General features: G+C 33.9%; 1 protein-coding gene and 1 pseudogene across 1 annotated transcript; one reads left to right on the forward strand and one right to left on the reverse strand.

The window, feature by feature from the left end:
- Positions 1 to 2,021: 2,021 nt before the first annotated feature.
- On the reverse strand, positions 2,022 to 7,440 carry LOC120156239 (annotated as a pseudogene).
- Positions 7,441 to 7,573: 133 nt separating this feature from the next.
- Positions 7,574 to 13,396, forward strand: LOC120156097 (exocyst complex component EXO70A1-like). The gene is made up of 12 exons (XM_039167514.1): positions 7,574 to 7,736; positions 7,839 to 7,934; positions 8,090 to 8,295; positions 9,054 to 9,311; positions 9,721 to 9,859; positions 9,939 to 10,151; positions 11,003 to 11,208; positions 11,583 to 11,783; positions 11,861 to 11,960; positions 12,334 to 12,440; positions 12,569 to 12,715; positions 13,049 to 13,396. The coding sequence occupies exons 1-12, from the start codon at positions 7,575 to 7,577 to the stop codon at positions 13,164 to 13,166; spliced, it is 1,953 nt and encodes a 650-aa protein (XP_039023445.1). The 5' UTR covers position 7,574; the 3' UTR covers positions 13,167 to 13,396.
- The last annotated feature ends 2,019 nt before the right edge of the window (positions 13,397 to 15,415 follow it).

Below are 15,415 nucleotides of genomic sequence, written 5' to 3' on the forward strand. Positions count from 1 at the left end.
ATCTGTTTTTGAATCGCAGAGGATTCAACCATTGTGTTGCCAGGAGTTGTGGCTCTGGTTACCAATTTGTTATGACCCTCGAGAAATAGAGGAGATAAATAGACGAAGAATAGAAAAAAGAGAAGAGAGTAGACGAGAGAATATAGATTCAAGAGAATAAAAAGTTAATTCTTTTCATACATGAAAATTGTATTCTGCGAGACATGGTTATTTAATCACAATACTCTAGGTTTCCTCTTATTTTGGCTTGGGCTTATCCTAAGGCACTTGTTTCCCTTCCTCAAGTAAGTTTGTTCTTTTCTTCATGTTAATTTTCCCCATATGAGTCATGTGCTCCCCTTTTAATTCCCCTTAATCAAAATTCCCCAATTCACAACATGTAATCACTAGCTCAATCCCTAATTCATTTTCAAAATCTCCAATGCCCTTCGCTTCGTGCTTCTCCTCCTCTCTCCCAACTATGATAGATAATAAGTAAGTGTCATATTGATCAGTTGAGGCATTGTCTAATCCAATCCTGAAAAAAGATAAAAACACAAAAACAAAAAGAAAGGTCAAACGACCGAAAACTTAAAAAAAAAACAGGAAATGTGTCACAAAGACAAATTTATTGAAAACTATATATAAAAAAAATAATTGTATAATATAAAAAATAAACCACAAATAAGAAGCACCGGTGACACTAAAGCTGACGTCGACGGAGACCATTAAAAATAACAAAAGTAGGAAAAGGAGAGTGGCGCAAGGATAAAAGGAGGTAGGGAAAACCCTCCTTGTAAGAGTTTAATTTTAATATTTCTCTATCAAACATATTTTGACATAATTAAAATTTATTTTGAAAGGACTTATTAATAGTTTAAACTTTATTTTGTCAAAAAAATAGTTTGAACTTTATGTTTTGGCAAGTATAACAGTGAATCTAAGTAGACACAACGAAAAGACAATTCTAAAGGTACAAATTTGTCTATTATCTTAAATACAAACTAATATATATATATCTCGGATGGAGTTACCGATTATGTTTATGTTGTAATAATTGTTTTTATTAATCTAGGATGATTATAAGTGATAATATATGTTTTTAAGATTTTCGATCATTTAATAATAAAATTTTAAATGTTGATACTCGAATCAATGAACTGGAAGATGGTCACATGAATAAAAGTTTGATAAAAATAATAAAATAGGGTATTGGTGTAATGTGATTGGTCTCAGCAGGTCAAGTGGGGAACATGCAAAGGCTTTGGAGTTTGAGAAACAATGGCGTTGGCCTTTTTTATGTGCATGCATAGATTGACTTTCCTTAATTCTTAAAAAGAGTGAGAAATAATAATGCCCTTTTATTATATTTTTCTCAGGAAAAATTACTTTAGGTACCATTGAACTTTGACTACTGATTCGTTTATACTATTAAACTTTTAATTTTATCAACTATAATACTGAAGTTTAATTTCCGCTTTAATTATGTCATTTCGCCATCAAATTTGTAATGAACGATTATGTAGTTATCGCATCAAAATGATTTCGTTTTAATGACTGTTTTGATGTCTAAAAAACTTAAAATGACGTTGTTTTACTTAAGAAAAAAAATTAAAAATGTTATGTTTAGGGAGATTTGAAGTCTAAACCTTATAAAACAAAAATTCAAATTTAACCACTAAACCAACTTATATTTTTATTATTTTTATTAAATTCTTAAAAGTACATAATTTCGGTTAAGATTAATTCTAAAATACTAAATGACCTGGTAACTATCCCAACATTTCCAAATGTAGTTTTCTGTCTTCTTCCTCCTTATGTGCAAATTTAGCTTTAATTGTTTTCATCCAATTATTCATTTTTCAAACATTATTTATTAAAATATTGAATTTACTCTTTATAATAAAATTTTGTCTCCTAACAAAGTTTATGTATTACAATATATATATATATATATATATATATATTACCAACGAGATTGGTTCAAATGGTAAGATGCAAACATGATTGTGATCTTTATTCTGGTCCCTCTAAAAATCTAGCTAACTTGATCCTCATAATTTTAGTACTTGTGCAGAAAAGTAAATTACAGAACTAACTTGAGCTGTTGGAAATTGCTGATGTGTTGGTCAGATGCAAACATGATTGTGATCTTTATTCTGGTCACCATTTGACCGACACATCAGCAATTTTTAAAAATTCCTATCAACCCAGTTACATATTTATCTTTTTGCTCAAGTTCAATTGGCTAGTTTTTCTGTAGTGGGACTAAATTGCCTCAGATGGTATAGTAACAAGACCTCCCAGTTACCAGATACTTTGATTGTACTATCATTCATCACCATCCTCATTTGTTCCATATTTTAAAAGGATCCTAACATGAAAACTACATAAAATTGAGCAAAGAGACCTGATTGTTGGATAGATTCTGAACAGCCAGCACTCCAGTCTTGGGTGGGGCAAGAGGGCCCCAAAACATTGCAAGGCAATGCATATGTTCTGGAGTATACTTGAGCATGCGGTGTCTTACATTTTGGCCCTCAATGGCATAAACAGGGGTGGTCTGGTAACACCTCCATCCAATTGAAACAATTATTGGATCTCTAGTCTTCAGCACTTTCTTGTGCCATCTGTGTCGTTTCAGCCTTGTCTGGAAGAAAAGAAAACCTCTTAGTATGTTCTACAACAAGATAGAATACAAAAACCATCAGAATTACAACAGACAGCTAATAAGAATGCAGTGTAGATAATGCTGCCAGATTGTTTTTTATGTAAGTTACAACCATGAATTTATCAACTAAATGTACAGGTAAATCTTGTCAAATAATATGATTTCACACAATCTTTTACCTTAAATCTATGTTTTTCTTATTGAATGATGTTTAATTCTAAACTCTACTACCAGTATGACTGAACATAGGACCGCCACAAGCTCAAGAGAAAACCAATAAGGGTTATCACCACTTAAATGTTAGAACTCCCGTTCATATATAAACCCAGTATAAACAAGTGAAAGACATGAATCTAATACATGGAAAATAAAAAGGGAGTTACAAACAAATAAAGCTCAACATTTTCCTCCCATGAGGACAGGAAAGCAGACTATTATTCAGCAGTGTAATAGTACAATATTACTAATCTTAAGCATGTTCTAACCTGCATATATCCAACATTTTCCTCACCAAGACCAATTCCTACAACCAAAACGGGATGGCAAGGATCAAAATACTCTAGCATCTCAAAAGGAACACCATGAAGCTCCAATCTTAGATACATCCCAGTGCGGAATCCCTCAATTTCTAATCTGGTAGTCTCATCAAGATCCTCAAGTTCTGCTATATTAATTTGTTTCTGGAGTTCAATCTCTTCCTTCAACTGGAAGAATCAAGAAAGATTTATGGCTTAAACCTAATATTAGATTTTTTTTTTCTGATCAAAAGAAATGCAAAGTCTACCTTGTCATGATAACCACTGTCATTTTCTTGACTGCGGTGAAACTTTACCGCATTTTTATCAGTTTCCTCTTCAGATGCTTCAGATCCATCATAAGTAATAAAAGTTAAGGTTACAAAAGCAACACAGTTTTCATCGATACATCCCATGCAAACAGAAATCAAAACTGAAATGTTCATTGAAAAGAATAAAAACGAAACATTCCAGAGAAATGCAAGTAGAAACAACAATCTTGAGTGTGGATGAGAAAATACAGACAGCAATAGCAGGAGAAATACCACATTCACCCCCCTGCCATTTTACCAGCATAAACAGGAATAGATGATCCCAGCAGGCAGAAAATAAAATATAAAGCACAACACTCAAAGTAATTTAACTAACAAAAGGATATCGAGCATCAAATTTCGCACGTAGACCTCCGCTCCACAATGGCATCATCTTCCTTTTGGATTCCACCATTACTAGAATCATATTCCTTATGACTTACATATTTCTCACCAGTTTCTAAATCTTCAAAGTCACCAACCATATCATCTTCTTCTTCAGTTCTAGCTTCTGGCATTTGATCTCTGAGGGCACCCTTAGACCAATCACCAGTGGTGAAACGATCGCGAACACTCTCATATACATCTTCCTCTTTCCAGTACTTAAGGTCAGAAAAATTAGTGGATTTGGAACAGTCCTCGTTGTTGATATTCCCTCCATCTAATCCTTCTTTCAAATTCTACAGTAGTAAAAAATATTAGAATGAACAGAAGCATTTGATATCGAGGCAGATTTCCCATATACAAGCTGCATTAGATTTATATTCTGTTTCTTAGATGCCCTTCCACCAATGATGCTCTCCACTTTGATATGTTCCCCATGCCATCTTCTACGACATTATGAAAATTGCATTTAGAAGTAAAACAAGAGCATGGAAGAAAATATATAACATAGTGATTGACCACATCAGAAATTAAATACAGAGAGACTGTCTAGAGATGTCCATGGACTGGGCCCTATCAATCTGACATTTTAGAAACTAAGTGTGAGTCGGTAAAACAATTTTTATTAATATTTTTAAATTTTTTAATCAAAACTAAGCAAGTTTGTTATTTACCAGAAACAATTTCAGGCTCAGCAAGGTTAAGACATAAATTTAAACCCAAGTCTGGCCCAAGCAGGCTGAGATAATGAACATGGCCCTGGGTGTATAGGCCAACCCTTGGAAAGCTATGCTGTTGTACAGTCAAAACACATTATAGTGCTTTATATAGGAACATTATTCCTACAAGTGTAGCTTATAGTATAATGTCTACCGGTGATGGAGAAGCATAAACGTGTACAATCAATATACATAACTATGAACAGTACCATCGGATACAAGATCCTCGTTGTCCCTGTCTGAAAACTCTGAACCCGAACATGACTCGGTACCTTCATTGCTCCTGCCGTCATCATCAGATTGGTCACCTTCATTCTCATCATCTGTTCCCTGCAGTAAAGTTAATTTAAGAAAATAAGGTTTTCCCACCAACCACCTTAATAACACGTTGGAGAGACCGAGAGAGGGAAAGGATGTGCTTTCAAGACTCTTCCACCTACCTAACGGTAAGAAACTAGAGTTCTTTAAAAACAAGCAAAAAGAATCGCCTTTAAATACCTTAAGATTATTATCGTCAACGTCATCTCCAAACATTGCTTTTCTCCTTTTTCTACCACTATGAAACTCAACCTGTTCCAAGACTCGACCCAATCGCTCTGATGCATCAGCATTTCCTTCATCAAAATCCCTACCTCCACTTTTCTGCATTGCATCTTCTTGAACACCTTCATCTTGGTCTGAAGAGTGATGACTTTGAATCATCCAGATCACTATCGCCACTTTATTCATCAAACTCACTATCATCTTCTTCTCCATCAGACTGGTATTGCTCCAAAGGCTCTATATCACGAATTAGCTTTGGTGCTTCATCAGAATTCGTTTTGCGACCTTCAGCTTCCAACAAGTAATTAGGATTCTGACTAAAAAGGGAAATTTTACTCTTTTCCAATTTCTCATCAATTGGGTTCTTTATATTCTGAAGTGATTTCACCAAGGCCTCACCAACATCCCATTTATTTCCTGACAACAGAAAGAAACCAGTGAGATATTATAAGATACCATCAACAACAGAGAGAAAATTGAACATGAAAGAGATCAAGAACCTTTATGTGTTGCTCCCCTCATTTCATCTACTTTAGAGTACTGAACAAAGTGGTCATTAATGTTTATGTAGACTGCATCTTTATCATACAAGAGATCCCCAAGCCCAAACATGGGGGCATAAAAAAGTTTTTCTTTGTCACGCAGTCCCTTCTTTTTTGCAGCTGATGGTAAAGGGCAAGGATCAGATAGCCCTGTAACACCAGCTAAGCTGAAGTCGCCAACACCGGCGATATGGACCTGATCTCAAAATTTATATGAAACTTAAGTATGGTGAACCTTGTGTGACTGCTCGCCGGCGCCGCTATCCATGGCCATGGCAGCCGTTTGGCGAATAGAAAAGGGACAGGCAGTGATCTGTTACCACTAATATTGTTAATGGAGAAAAGATGAAGAGGAAAGACAAGCAACAACTGCAGCTCTTCTGAGGGTTTTAGCTAGGGTTCGCATACTTTGTGATTTGGTTTTTACTAGGAATTTAAGAAAAAAAAATTCAAATATTTAGGTTCCGACCAGATTTTATAAAACAAATTAATTTTATTTTTTTAAAATTAATTATTAGGTGATTCAAATAAACTTGAATATAACATATTGAATGATTTTATTGACTTTTTTTATTTAAAAATTTTGAATTTGAGAAATTATATTTTTGCTTATTTATATTTTTTATTAAATTAATTTTAAATTTAATCTTTTGTTCATACATTTTTTAGTGATAGGATATGATTTTAGATCATATGCATAAATTCTTATCAACTATTTATTAGGGGTTGAGTTTAACTTGCACAATTTAAATTGCTTTAATAGTTAAAAGAATAACATTTCACTATTTTTGAAACAAAATTTTCTATTTATTTCTATTTCATGTTGATTTTGGATATTTTTTTAATAATATAAAATAATTATAAAAATAATATATGTTTACTTGTTTAGAATTTTTTTTATTAATAATATATTTAGGAATGTCAATTTAATTTGAAATTGATCGATTTTGATCAGATCTGATGTGATAGAATTATATTTTAAAAAATTGGAGTCAGATCAAGTTCAGGAGTAGGATGAAAAAACTTCTACCCGAATCAAGGATAATTGTGTAATTTTTAAAAATAAATTTATGATTAATTACTATAATACCTATTATGTTTTTAATTGTTTTTTATTTTATATTGGGTCGTATTTATATTCTTAAAATTTAGATCAATTTGGATGGAGGATATATAATTTTCGGGTAGGTCGAATCGGGTGGATCACATATAATTTTCAAGTCAAGTCGAGTTCAAACAAATGATATATAATTTTCGGGTCAGATCAAATTGACCAAAAATAATCCATTGTCATTCCTAGATATATCACACATTTTATATACGTAACTGATTAAACTCAAAACTTCTGTGTATCATTCTCTTCATGTTTCCTCTTTTAAATTTAGCCGGGTCTTATGTTTCTGTCTATATGCAGAGATTCTTTCGCAGGGATTATTATACAGGGATTAATTCCCGTTACAGACGCACATATGATTTTAATGACTGCATATGAATATTGTTTAGTTATGTATTTATTTATATATGCACTACATTTTATCTATATTTTTAATTTTCTGACTGCCGGAGGTCTTCCACGGAAGCTACTCTCAACCTGGCGTTGGGAGCAGCCTACTACCCTACCTCCCCTTACCCCATACATATGAGAATTGGGTTTTGTTGTTATTGTTGTTGTTGATTAAACTCAAAATCTCATAAAAAATAATATTCTCTTAAATCAATAAAATCGTTCGATAAATTTTGTTTTTATTGACTTTGACAATAGCTTACTTGATCCATATTTTTGGACCGTTGACCCGACCCGGACAGATCGACAACGACAAGGCGCAACGGAAGAATTGTCAACCTATTTTCCCCATCAAATTCCAGAGTATAAAACACTCTCTCAGAAAAACTAAAAGCAAAGGACAAACATGGGAATAGCAGTTGCAGGTACGGATTCTTTAAGCGAGAGAGCAGCAATGATGAGGGAAGCTCTTCTCAAGAGCCAAACAATCACGGACAACGTCGTCACCATTCTCGGCTCCTTCGACAGTCGCCTCTCCGCCCTCGAAACCGCCATGCGACCTACTCAGGTCCACCTTCCGCTTTCTCTAGATCTCACCTCGAAACAAAATCAGATGAGTCAATTCCTTTCCCTCATGTTTTTCTTTGCTCTTTTTTGTTCGGTTTTGTAGATTAGAACTCATGCTATAAGGAAAGCTCATGAGAATATAGACAAGTCTTTGAAGTCCGCCGAAGTCATTTTGGCGCAATTCGATCTCTCTCGTCAGGTTAGCGCTTTATTAGCATTTGTCTCACTGAAAAGAACAAGAAACAGTTCTAGATCTGTTGATTTAGGTTGGTGTTTGTTTATGTCGATTCAAACCTAATCCTTGAATTATGGAAGACTTGCTATTTTTGTTATTGATCGTTTGAATTTTGGTAGGCGGAGGCTAAAATACTTAAGGGGCCGCATGAAGATCTTGAAGGTTATCTGGGAGCAATTGATCAGCTAAGGAGCAACATTCAGTTTTTTAGCAGCAACAAAAACTTTAGGAATAACGACGGAGTGCTTAATCAGTCTAACACTTTACTTGCTAAAGCTATTTCGAAGCTAGAGGACGAGTTTAAGCAGCGATTAAATTCTTACAGGTTTGTATTTCTGACCTTTTTTTTATCTTATGAGTTGTACATTTTAGTGAATTCTTGTCTTGTAAAAGATCTAGGACCCATGATGAGATGGTGACTTCTTGGCTTGTATTGAAATTTTCTGCCATCAGATCAGATCTTTTACAGTTGTGCCTATAATCCAAGCCTTGGGGGGTACCACTGCATATTTGATCTTCCTTTCCTACAACTAAAATATATCTTCCTGACTATATATATTTTTTCCGTTATTAATATACTAAGCATTTGCATTGATGGTTTTGAGTTTGTTTTCTCAATGTTTCTTGCATCTGTATCTGTGCTAGTGTGGGCATGTATGTATCTTTTGAGCATCATTTCCAGCAGGTTTCATTTTTAAGAATGTACATAGTGAAAAAAAAAAACTGTTCATCTGATTGAAAATATGTTTAGCAACTATAAGATTGAAATCCAAATGGTCTAATTGCTAAATTGTGAATCGCTAATGCTAATGCTGCCAGGTACCTCATAATTTGGTGCTGGTTTCCCTCTATTTTAGCCTACTAATAAATTCAAGCACTAAATGGGAAATAATCAAGTTTATTCTTTTAAAATTGAGAGTTTACTCTTTTCAGGGAGTTTAACAATAACCTACACTACACTTGGGGTGTTTTCTCACTAAACTTTAGGATATGATATTTCATATTTTAAGGATCTAGTTTTTTTAGTTTACTTAATGTTTTATTCCTTCCATTTGTTTCTTTTTCCTTTTAATTGAATTTCAGCAAACCTATTGAGCCTGATCGTCTGTTTGATGGCCTTCCAAATGCGCTACGTCCATCATCAGGGTCACCTGGAAATCAAGGAGAGGCTGGCGCCAAGGCTACATCCCATAGCCATTCTGAGCATCACAATATTGACTTAGAAACTGCTGTGTATACCCCTCCCACTCTTATACCTCCTCGAGTTATGCCATTGCTGCATGATCTGGCCAAGCAGATAGTTCGAGCTGGTCACCAACAGCAGTTACTCAGGATCTATAAGTAAGATTTTCAGCTTTCTTATAGATTTTTAAGCTTACATTCTTTTACTTGTTTGATTGTTTTGACTTAAAGCCATTATAATAATTTTTTGAACAATTATATTGTGATATGGTTGTCATTTCATTGGTAAATGTTTTATGGGGTTCTAATTAAATAGAAGTGGCTAGCACATGTTGGCAACATTAGGGCGCTAACTCAGATGAAGTTCTAGAAAAATGACTCCCTAGGCTCCTTCCAAACCAATCTGTATCTTTTACGTCCATGTGAGATGTATGTATACACTGTTCATTTTGATTGTTTTGAAGTGTTCCCACAATAGACATATATACTGTTAGCTTCATATCTAGAACAGTATGAATTTTCATTATTATGTTGCTGGAACTGATTTTACATTGTTGTTCTTTCTCAGAGAAACTCGTTCTTTGGTCCTGGAAGAAAGTCTCCAGAAATTGGGCGTTGAAAAACTTAGCAAAGATGATGTCCAGAAGATGCAGTGGGAGGTTCTGGAAGCAAAGATTGGAAATTGGATTCACTTTATGCGTATTGCTGTAAGTAACATAGTAACATTCTGGGATATGGAGAAATTTCAATCAACACGCACTTTATAAAATTTTCATGTTTCAACAGGTCAAACTACTATTTGCTGGAGAACGAAAAGTTTGTGATCAAATGTTTGAAGGCTTTGATTCTCTTAGTGATCAATGTTTTGCTGAAGTTACTGCAAGTAGTGTTTCTGTTCTACTCAGTTTTGGTGAGGCGATTGCGAGAAGCAAGAGATCGCCAGAAAAGTTATTTGTACTTCTAGACATGTATGAGATAATGAGAGAGCTTCACTCTGAGGTATGCTTAATATTACAAAACTCATGAGATCATTGCATTAAGAGAATGGGCCTTAGCAATGGATAAAATAGATATGACCATTTGATGTATTTCCACTTAATTAGGCAGATCTGGAATTTTCTAGGTTTCCATGTTGGCTAAATTACTTTTAATATGCGGGTCAGATGGAACAACTTATAATATTTTATATCGTCTTGGCCAAACATGCACCCTATACTATTCCTCTGAATAGAATAGTTCTAAAATCAAAACGAAGGGCTGCACTTTGTTTCATTTTTTTCTTTATTTATCTTTTATTGCTCTTGGTACACATTTTTCTTAATAAAAATTACAACAAATGGTTTTCACTGTAAGATCTCATATTTTGTTGATCAATTTATCGCTTATATTTGTATTTACCAATTATTTCATTATATGAAGACTGTTACTTCTGGTTAATGTTAATTAAACTGAAACTGATGTCCAAATTGACGTGATTCTATCGAATTTTTCATATTACTGGTGTTAGAATTTATCAACATGATGTACCAAATGCATACTTTTCTAGTCGTACTTTTGACTTTTGAAAATAGATATTAAGGTTTTAAAGTATTTTTTTTCATGAATCTGTTATGATCCCTTCATAATTTCATGGATTGGGCATTTAAGATTTGCAACAATACTAGGTAATATCCTCAAAATCTATGATATATTCTATTTGACATAGTCTTCCACCTTGGTTGACAATCTAGCGGCAAAAGGATAATCAAGTTTAATGTGTAGCAATCGCTTCCCTGCTGTAAAATAAAATGGGGCATACTCAAATGGTGCTAGGTACTTTCCATTAACTTAAGAGATGGTTTCTTTTGCAGATTGAAACCATTTTCAGAGGTAAAGCATGTACTGAGATTAGAGAATCTGCATTGGGCTTAACAAAGCGACTTGCCCAGACAGCTCAGGATACCTTTGGTGATTTTGAAGAAGCAGTTGAAAAAGATGCAACAAAAACTTCTGTTTTGGATGGAACTGTCCATCCTTTAACCAGCTATGTGATTAATTATGTAAAATTTTTATTCGAGTAAGTTCTGCTTTCTATAATTTTGAGTTTGTTGCTCTCTATTTCGGTCATGGTAATGCATGCTAATTGCATGTTTCTTTTGCAGTTTATCATATATGACCCGTGATCTTTAGGACTCATTTATACTTAGTTTCATTTTAACAAATAGAGGGATTTGGCATATGTCAGCAGGATTGACCGTCCTACAGTTTTCATAAGCAAATCATTATATGATCATATGCTATTTTGCCTTGTCGTGATCTTGAAGCCAATTTACCTGTCCAATTTTAAGAAACTCTAGCTGAAGGATATTTATTTATTTCTGCTGCATGATTCCTTCGGCTATTGATATATTCATGCTGTTGAACTGACAATCATGTGTTAAATTCCTGCAGCTACCAATCAACATTGAAGCAACTCTTCCAGGAATTTGAAACTGGTGATGAAACGGGATCTCAGTTGGCTTCTGTAACAATGAGAATAATGCAGGCTCTTCAAACAAATTTGGATGGAAAATCCAAGCAGTATAAAGATCCTTCTTTGACTCACTTATTTCTCATGAATAATATTCATTATATGGTGAGATCTGTGCGCAGGTATGTCATAAATCTGAATTCTCCTGTAAAGGTTGTTTCGTCTTGCATGTGTTCATACTTTCTAATTTCTTGTTTAGGTCCGAAGCCAAAGACCTGTTGGGGGATGATTGGGTCCAAAGACACAGGAGGATTGTGCAGCAGCATGCAAACCAATACAAAAGGAATGCTTGGCAAAAGGTATTTTCTGATGACCTAATTGACACAAGGCAGAACAAGACAAATCTGGCATTGTTTTTTTCTTTGTTGGTTTTTACTACGATATTCAAAAAATAAATCACTCATTTAGGCAATAGACTTTGATGATAAGCTACTAGTTTTGAACTGTTGTATACATTTGGAAAAGTTGGTCAATTTGATAAATTTGCATGGGTACATTAGTCTTGGACTACAACATTTGGTAATAGCTCCAAAGGGATGATTTTCTCCATTTCTAACATGCTTACTGCCTTGAATACATTTGGATTGCAGTTGTACAATGCTTTCAGATGAGTCATTTTCTGATCTTCGAAAAATTAACTATCTTTTTTTCTCAATGTCTTTTCTACTGTAGATCCTTCAGTGCCTGTCTATACAAGGAATGACCTCATCCGGAGGTGGTAGTGCAGTAGGTGATGGAGGCAATAGCAGTGGAGTTTCCAGAGCATTGGTTAAAGACAGGTCAATTGAAACCGGCCTGTTGACTCTATTTGGGTTTTCATTTAATTCCTTGAAAATTTTATATCGGAATCCATCTATTTTATTTTTTTTGGTACCTCTGATCTTGATGCGCAAGCTATTTGGATCAGGTTCAAGATTTTCAATATGCAATTTGAGGAGCTTCATCAAAGACAATCTCAATGGACGGTGCCTGACACGGAATTGAGAGAGTCCCTGAGGCTTGCAGTTGCGGAAGTGTTGTTGCCTGCCTATAGATCATTCCTGAAACGCTTCGGGTACGGGTTTTTTTTTTCTCGCTTTACTTATAAACCTATTATTGATTTCAAGACAAAAATACTAAAGATCCCCTTAACTTTCTTAAGTCCGTTTGTTTTACTGTGTCAAATAAGTTATAATCCTTTGACTTTTAACAAAAAGCTGACCATTCCTCAACCCATATATCTTCTGATCAACATCATATATGTATTCAAAATGAAGCTAATTTCCCCATATTGACATAAGTTTTATTTATGATAATTAAAAGTAGATGCTTTTACTTTGCTTTCGAGAAATCCGTACCGTCCTCAATTTGAACATGTTCTTATTTCCGAGTTCTTGATTTCCTGCAGGCCTATAGTTGAGAATGGGAAGAATCCTCAGAAGTACGTGAAGTACACAGCAGAGGACCTCGAACGAATGTTGGGAGAATTCTTCGAAGGCAAGAATTTAAGCGAACCTAAACGATAGTCTTGATCCCGCTGCTTTCGCGAATCGACTAGTGAGACTGTTTTTCAGGTATGTAGCCCGTATCGCAGATCATTGCTTGAATGTGTGGTGGTGGTTCTGTATCTGAAGTTTTTTGTTGATCTTTAAATTGCAATAAGATTTGTTGGTTGTGAGGAAAGCAAAAGCAAAAGGAAACCCAAAATTTGTTTTTGTAAAAATGTGTGCTGTCTATTACGGATTCAATTTCACTGTCAAGCATTCATGTATTGTCTATATTTGTAAATGAGCAACTCAACTCAAACATTAAACTCATAATATTTTTTTCTTCTTAATCCCAGTCTTTTGATTTCGTTCGATCCAACGATACTAAAAAATGTGAAACTATAGTTTTACACAGTGTAAGTGGATCTGGCAGCAACACCCTAAATTCTTTTGGCATACATTCTATTATTTGAACACTTTTTTTTTTCTGTAAATCCAATCCAATGACCACAACTTTCCATACCCCAAACGCCAACACCCATAATCTTCTAATCTTATCCCTATTCCTCTCTCTTGTTCAAACAATCCATTTACTTGGGATCAAATCATTAATTACAAGTAATTTCACTAACCAAACGACAACTGAAATATATTCTGGTTTGGCAGCAATACTAAAAGTGGAAGGAATGATAATTTATTGGTCTATCAAGATGAATTAGTAAATTTTTAAGTAAAATTAAATATTTAAATTTTGTTATTACGAATAAAGCAAATCAAAATTGAATTAAATTAATTGATTAATAAATCATATACTAAAAATTAGAAGAAACACACGCCTTGAGATATTGTGTGGTTAGGGATGGTAACGGGTCGGGTTTTTTGTTAACCTGACTTGATGTAATAATAGGTATCATCTATCCGAATTTGATTTGATCTAAAAATTATATATTATCTATCCAACCTGATCCGACCCAAATTTTTAAAATAAAAATCTGGCTCGACATGACCCAATATAAAATAAGGGTTTAATTAAAAAATAATATTTTAAAAAAAACTATTTTATATTATTCCTAGGTCGGGTTGGAGTTTTGTCACCCCAACCCGAATCCGACTTGATCCGATTCTACTCGAATTCAAAATTTTATTTTCTAGAAAATCTGATTTTATAAAATTACATCAGATCAAATCTCATTGATTTCAATTTAAATCAGCATCCCTATCTGTGGCGTGCAAACAGCGGATATTGATTTGAGGTGAAACCCAGTAACGCTCCCTTTTTTATCTTTGTAACCGATAGCTTTCTGCGTCATAGCATCACACAAAGGTTGTGTGTCAACGCCAAAAAGTATATTACTAGTACTTGTATAAGGATAGATAACCCTAACAAAATTAATTCTCGATATAAGATCTAATTAAATTAATATCGCCTAATATTAAATTAAATTTATTGAGTATTGTTAATGGTTAAAAATAATATTTTTTTTTAATTTTCAGGTTCGAATAATTATGTTTGTGATGACATAAATTATAAATAAATACTACCTTATAACTATTCGGAAAAAAATATGATCTAATGAATTTTTTTATTTGAATTTAAATCATATAATTTTAATGGATTTAAATTTATATATACATGAATTTAAATAATTTAAAAATAAAAATAAATTAAAAAGTTACAAAATAATATAAGAGAAAATAACCTCAGTGACAAAAAATGCCTTATAATATACGATTTTAACCAACTTTTTTTGGATTTGCCAAAATGACCAACTAAATCGCAATGTGATCGATAATTTGCAACGCGATCTTCGGTATCGCAAATCAGTTTCCAGATTCGCAACGCGATTCTGATTATTGCATTGTGATTTTCCAAATTCGTGTTGTGATTTTCCTAATTCGCAATGTGAATACGTAAATCGCAATGCGAATATGTAAATCGCAATGCGAATACGTAAATCGCAACGCGAATCTGACTATCGCAATGCGATTTACATAGCACCATTCTTATCGCAACGCGTATTTTTTTTTCAAATTCCAAACACGAATATATTAATATATCAGAACACTGAACCGTCCACAGTATATCCCGTAATCGCAACTCATAACCTAAAACCCTAAATCACAACTCAGTCTCATCTCCATCTCTCACTCTCTAAGGCGACATCCGTCCCCATCTCCGATGAAATCAGTCCCCATCTCCGACGATATCAGTCTCCATCTCCGGCGAAATCATTCACGGTCAGAAATGGAAAATCAACCAAATCAACCACCGAGGGTTAGTTTTTTTA

The sequence above is a fragment of the Hibiscus syriacus genome, unplaced genomic scaffold, assembly GCF_006381635.1.
Source record: "Hibiscus syriacus cultivar Baekdansim isolate YM2019G1 unplaced genomic scaffold, ASM638163v2 tig00111213_pilon, whole genome shotgun sequence".
NCBI classification, from domain to species: Eukaryota; Viridiplantae; Streptophyta; class Magnoliopsida; order Malvales; family Malvaceae; genus Hibiscus; species Hibiscus syriacus.